This window comes from Triticum aestivum, chromosome 3A (genome assembly GCF_018294505.1).
Source record: "Triticum aestivum cultivar Chinese Spring chromosome 3A, IWGSC CS RefSeq v2.1, whole genome shotgun sequence".
In the NCBI taxonomy this organism is placed as follows: Eukaryota; Viridiplantae; Streptophyta; class Magnoliopsida; order Poales; family Poaceae; genus Triticum; species Triticum aestivum.
This window is the reverse complement of record NC_057800.1, coordinates 263103117-263109321: the sequence shown is the minus strand read 5'-3', so window position 1 is coordinate 263109321 and position 6205 is coordinate 263103117. Positions and strand designations below refer to the sequence as shown.

Below are 6205 nucleotides of genomic sequence, written 5' to 3'. Positions count from 1 at the left end.
ACCCACTCATTACCCTAGGACCTATATATTACGTACCTCTCTCATTTTCAAGCATAGAACTAAAAATTGACATAGCTTTGCTCAATCTACCCTTCTCCCTAAGAAACCAAGGCCTCCTTGAAGGAGAAGACTCCATTAGAGTAACCAAGACCGACATTCAAGAAGAATCCTCTTGGATTTCAAGATATCTCTTGGGAGATGAACTATCCCTTTGTTTCTCTTTCGTTTTGTGGTGTTTGAAGTTTGAACTATCCCATTATTCCTCTTTTATTGACTTTGGTTATGAGAAAGGATCTTGGGTGTGAATATTGTCTTTGTTCTTCCGTTTCCACTTGTGTTCTTGAGTTTCCCCTCACATCCACCTCCAATTCATGAGGATTGGGCCACCCTAGCGGTTTGCCCATATCATTTGGTACCATGAGAAAGGTTGCCACGATTTGGAGCCCTCCCCTCGTATTTCTAGCCTAATTTTGGATTTGTGCTTCCGAATTTTGAAAACCCCACCAAAAATAGCCATACCCAATTTTGAGCAACTAGATGTTTCTAGTGAGTTTTGATTGGAAATAATCAACGGATCATGTGTTTTGCAAGTGATTCAACCTCAAATTGTGCCCCCATAGCCGAAATCTTTCTTTTTTACATCGATTTCATGTTTGAGATCCACCAACCCCAAACCTCCGGGCCCTTGACCCCTCCCCCCCCCCCCAACCCCCGAGCCTCCAACCCCGGCCCCCGCAATTCATCTATGGCATCTTCGCCAACTTCACTCCCAGACACACGACATCTTCGTCAATGCTCCAAGGCCACGTGTAAAGCTCCATCGACTACATCAACCCTCCAAGTTCGCCACCGACGATGATCATCCCATCCTTCTTTACACCGACATGGGGAGCAAGGCCGACCATCACTGCTTTTCTTGAGGTAAAAGTATTGACGACGTATACATTCCATCAAACTAGTTTTGCCTTCCTTGCCATTACCCTTTGTGAGCCATTCCGTCTTTGCGACACTTTAACCCTATTGACACTAATTACCCGAGTGTTGTCGAGCCTCGTGAACTTGCGCACCGTAGTAATTATTTTTGAATCATATAGTGTGCATAGTTACTCTGTGCATCATCTTGTGATACTTGTCTTGCATATTCGGTCAAGGCTCAAAAGGAAAGTGGTGAATATGAAGGAAAAGTTCAAAAGAAAAGAGAAAGAAGAAAAAGCAAGAGTCGCAAAAGCTTATAAGCAAGATCAATCTTGAGCAGAAGATAGTTGTACCAAGGATATAGTGGATATGAAAACCTTACGCTTGTTATTCTAGGTTGGTGTCAAGTTCTTGAATCTTGACATACCCTGCAACCAAGCTTAGCATCTCTCCTCAAGTTCGTATAACACAGAGCCTAGTCTTTGTTAGGACAATTTTGTGTGCTCATTTTCTTAGTTGCACAAGCCCCATAATCTTTTCATGTGAGACTTTCATTTGCCTCTGTCTTTGCACTTGTGAGCACTTGCATAACATTTGAGTTCATTTTGGTTTGCTTCCAACTTCTACATATCTTGAACTTCATCTTGCTTATTATCCTGCCACTTACCCCTCGAAACTACACATATAAGCCTTGTCTTAGGTGTGACCCCAAGGATGTGGTTCACTACCAATTCTTTCTCAATTCCAGTTAACAATTAAGAGGGCATTTAATACTCGCCGACATCGGAAAAGAGGTAACTTGGTATAGTTCATTTCCATTTGATACTCAAACCTCACTCGGGTGTCATAATGTCTAGGGAAGGTACATCCCATCCGGTCTACGACGACCAAGCGAACGCGCACGACCACGTCTCCAAGGCTACACAGTTCAGACTTCAACGAGCTATGTACGATGCAAATGCCATATTGGATGAGCGCATTCAAAACCTTGCCATTGAGATGGGAGAAGCCAAAGCTCGCAACAAGGACTACTTCAACGCCAAGATGGATGCACAAATGGAAAACATTCAAATCATGTTCAATAACAACAAGTCATCATTTCAAGATGCCGCTCAAGTGCACATTCTTCCAAGCGACCATCCAAATCAAGTTCACACCGACCTCGATGAAAAATCGCCACCACGAAGACCAATAGCCCATTCAAGGACTAATTGTCATAGCATGTCACACAATGTTGTTCCGACTCAACCGTTTGCAGTTGCGCACACCGTAAGGGCGTAGAGCGATGGCGTGTATCTCGAGTAGGAGGCGGATGCGGTGGGTGCGCTCATGCTTAGGTTGCATGCCATGGGGCTCAATGATGACGTCGTTGAGCACGACCAACGTCGTGCAAGTTGCTGTACGAGCCAAGCAGGCTGCTGGTGGCAGGCCATGCCATGTCACTTGCTTGCCAATGGCCCTCCCTCACAAAGGACGTGGTGTTGTTGGTGAAGTCCCATGTGATCGGTCCTAGCGTACTTGGCCATTGGAACCCTACGTCAAAGCCATCAAGAGGCAGGGCATAGCAGTCCAGGAAAATGTTGTTGGCGAGGGCATGATTTTCCATTAATATCGACAGGGAGGCGCAAGGTCTGTCCCATGCGTGGCTGAACGCCTGCTATGGCTGCCAGTGATATTTCCATCACCTCCCTATCTTCGATATTAAGATCTTGCTCATTGACGCCCACAAACGGATCAACCACTAGGAGAAAGGGCTTCTTCCAGCAATGGCCAGGAGCAAATTGCTCCTCGCAGTTGTAGCAGACGCCTTGTTGGCAATGCACGTCCATCTCAGCCGGCATAATAGTGCGTGCTCCAGTGGTGCCGCTGGAACAGCCCCGCACCCTGGTGGTTCTGCCATCGTGAGGGCTCCTCAGCCCTCTGATGCCACCACGAACCAGCTAGTGGTGCCCAATTGGCGTGCCGTTCACATGAGCGAGCCAAGCTCATGGCATCCAATAGGCTGCCTGGCCGCCACATCTCCACATCGATCTGCAATGGTTCCTGTAGGTTAGTGGTGTAGATGGAAACCACCTGGTCCTCTCGAAGTCATGCATGCAGCATAAGAGCGCGGTGAACTTGTTGTAATCTCACACCGAGCTTGTGCGCTTGAAGGAGATGAGTTCTCCTAGAGCATCGCTGCACGACCGTGGCCCAAACTGAATAATCAATTCAGTGAGGCAGCGCCATGTGGGAGGTCCATGTTCGCCTTGTACTACTTGTACCACAGTTGTGCATCGCCCGTCAGGTGTAAGGTGGCGATGCCTAAAGTTGCACATTGCCCGTCAGATGGAAGGAGGCGATGCCCACCTTCTCCGTGCAGGCCCTGCGCTGGGTATCAAAGAATTGGTCGCGGCAGTTCAACCAGGCAAGTGGGTCAACTTCCCCTAGGGAATTCCATTTTGAAGAAGCGCGGCGAATGGGCGTCCGTCGCCTTAGGGATGGTTATAGGCAAGGAAAACAGCCCGCCATGCCCCTTCTTATCATCCGCATGTGTGCTGGACTCTTGCTGCACACCAGTCTCTAGCTTGGCGACAGCCAGATTATGGGCATCGGCAGATCGGCAGAGATGAAGTTGAGTTTTTTGTTCTGCCCACTGAATCTCTGCTTGCTGTCATCTAAGCGCTTCATGAGGGTGATGAGCATGATGTTGATCTTCTCGACATCATCAGTTGTAGCCAAGATGTTATGAACGTGGTAGGCTGCCGCACAACAAGAACGGGGAAGAAATAGAGATAACTGGGATAATTTTCTGCTTGTCTATTGATTGATGCTGCTAGGCATTATTTAGCCAGCTTAAAAACTTGGAGGCTAAGCCGAACTAACAAACATTAGGAAATAAGAAACCTGAGGATCAAGAATATCTCTAAGAGGTTTAAACTGCTAAGGATAACTAGGGATACTTATCCCCTTAAGTTTCAACCGTAACTCTCTCCTTGGTGGCCTTTGAAACTTACCGATCGATAGTCACAAATTCTTTCCATAAGAAATAAATTATTTGAGCTGTGAATATTAAATTTTGAAGACATCAGTACGTCACATCAGCAATGTGCAAGCAAATAAACACCCAATATTCATATTAGTTGGTGCAACTCTCAGCCTCCTCCTATGGTTGGTTACAGAATACGCAAGATGAAAGTTTATCATAAAATAATTAGCATACCTGTCGCAAGATGGGAGATTCTCATATGGTATCCTCATTCTCAAGTCTGAGCATTGCAGTCTAATAAATCTTGCAACAGCTAACACAAAAGTAATGTACAAACTCCATATGCTGAATTTGCTGAGTGTTTCACCAATAATGCCCTCTGATCAGTAAAAGTACATATATAAATGTTAGCAGAAAAGCAATAACAGATAAAATCAACTTTACTTTATTAATAACACTGATCTTGAAAATATATTCATAAACACTAATGCTTTTCAGTATGAACAAGTGTAGCAAGAACAAATAAGTAATTTTAGAAACATGGATAGATACATACGAGGTGTCTCCTCAGACACGACGATTGCCATAGGACCATTCTGCCCTTGACAACCTGCCAGATCTGATGGGTTTGTATCGTAGAATGACCACCAAGGAGGAGTGCCATTATTCAAGAGCAGTTCACCGCTTACTGAATCTATCTACACTTATGAACAGATAAAATTATTTAGCTTCTTTTCGGGAAAAGTAACAAGAAAACAAAAGGCTGCATTCAGTTGCGTACCGATGACTCTAGTCGCCGCACTTCACCTGATCCAGTAACCCGGAAGTACCTAGGGTAAGCATCAGTTATCCTCAAGCTGTGTGCAGATCCATTGAGCACTTGCTTAACATTCTCTACACTCGGGCACTGCTCGACGGGTGATTCATATTTCACTAACTCCTTACCTTTTGGTCTAGCTCTGAGAAAATCCCAATTTAAAATAAGTTCCATTTTTCCAAAAATCATTTCTGTCTCTTCAAGGGATCGAACGAATCTACTTTGGACTGGAGGAGGTACCAACCACATTGTGGATGCATCAGGTTGGCAACAGATTAGCTGAATGTCCTCAACATTGTAAGCCCCTAAGTAATCTAGAGGATCAACATCATTATAGGCCTTCAAATACTTCCAAGGTATCTTTTCACAAGCAGTTGTTTGGAAAAATGTTAGCCTTCCACCAAGAGCCTTTATGTCAATCTTAACACTTACATCAATAATTGGATTAGCAATATTTGTGGGATTGCCACTGCTGTAAATCTGAAATATAAATTTGTATATGGAAATTAGCTTTAGAACACCAATGAGCTTGTAAGAGTTCGTGCAGACACGTGAACAAATATTTAACTGGCTGAGGTTAATTAAACCATTTCCACAAAGAGAAGAGGAGAGGATCAATAGGGGAAAGCATAATCAAGATATCCACAATATTTATTCCTTTACATTTACATATGGCAAAGCTGTTGTGAACCTTAGTTCATAGTGGGGTAACTACAGCAAAGAATGGACCGATGAAATGATGAGACCATATGGTTAATGAAAATTACAACAGTGCCTCATTTAGAACTGTCTCTTGGCAGATCCAATATATGGATAAACCAGACTAAACAACTAAAGATAAGATGCAATCCGACATAAATCACTTATCTCCAAGTAAGTAAATTATACTCAACCCATGGAATAAGACCCACATACTACAGTAACGCACAAGCAGTACACAGTATCACGTACGCTGCTAATGCAAGCAGGTGTCAGTTGCTCCGCCAAGAACTATAGGGCTACGGAAAAGTAAATATGAGTATACAACCAAGGGGAGGATCCACAAGTATGGTGGTAACTTGTAACTGGAAAAGAATCAGCTGAGTCTATGTATAATAGATAAGCACGCTAACTAGAAGGACTGGGTAGGCACCCTGAATAAAAGGTTACCAGCATTCTCATGGTCCAAACACATGCATCTTTCTACCAGACATGCAATGTGCAAACATCAGATGCTGAGAAAGGGTAGAACGGTAGATATGCTCAGGGGTGCACCCACACATGCTATCGTGTTGAGGCACCCTCAAGTTCTGAATTGTGAAAGAAAAATATACATGTTCATGGAATAACATGTGAACCTGCAAATTTTCATCTGAAAAATATGAACATTTCTGGCCTGCACTAAGAAAAAAGAGGTAGAGCAGTGATTTTTTTTCCGAGCATTAGTAACCAGCAAGCAACCATCCCCGAGAAGGAACCACTGCTCGTCCCGCACGGTGCAGGAGCCGCTTGTGGACCAACGCTAG

General features: G+C 44.2%; 1 protein-coding gene across 8 annotated transcripts in view; it reads right to left on the bottom strand.

Annotated features, from left to right (window-relative positions):
• The window catches only part of LOC123061149 (piezo-type mechanosensitive ion channel homolog), a 48082-nt gene that overhangs the window by 2013 nt on the left and 39864 nt on the right, over positions 1-6205 (bottom strand). For all 8 annotated transcript variants that reach the window (XM_044484096.1, XM_044484098.1, XM_044484097.1 and 5 more), the window contains 3 exons: positions 4665-5180; positions 4440-4581; positions 4118-4262 (listed from right to left, as the gene is read on the bottom strand). In XM_044484096.1, the coding sequence (XP_044340031.1) occupies positions 4118-4262; positions 4440-4581; positions 4665-5180 (803 nt within the window). The remainder of the gene's footprint in view (positions 1-4117; positions 4263-4439; positions 4582-4664; positions 5181-6205) is intronic.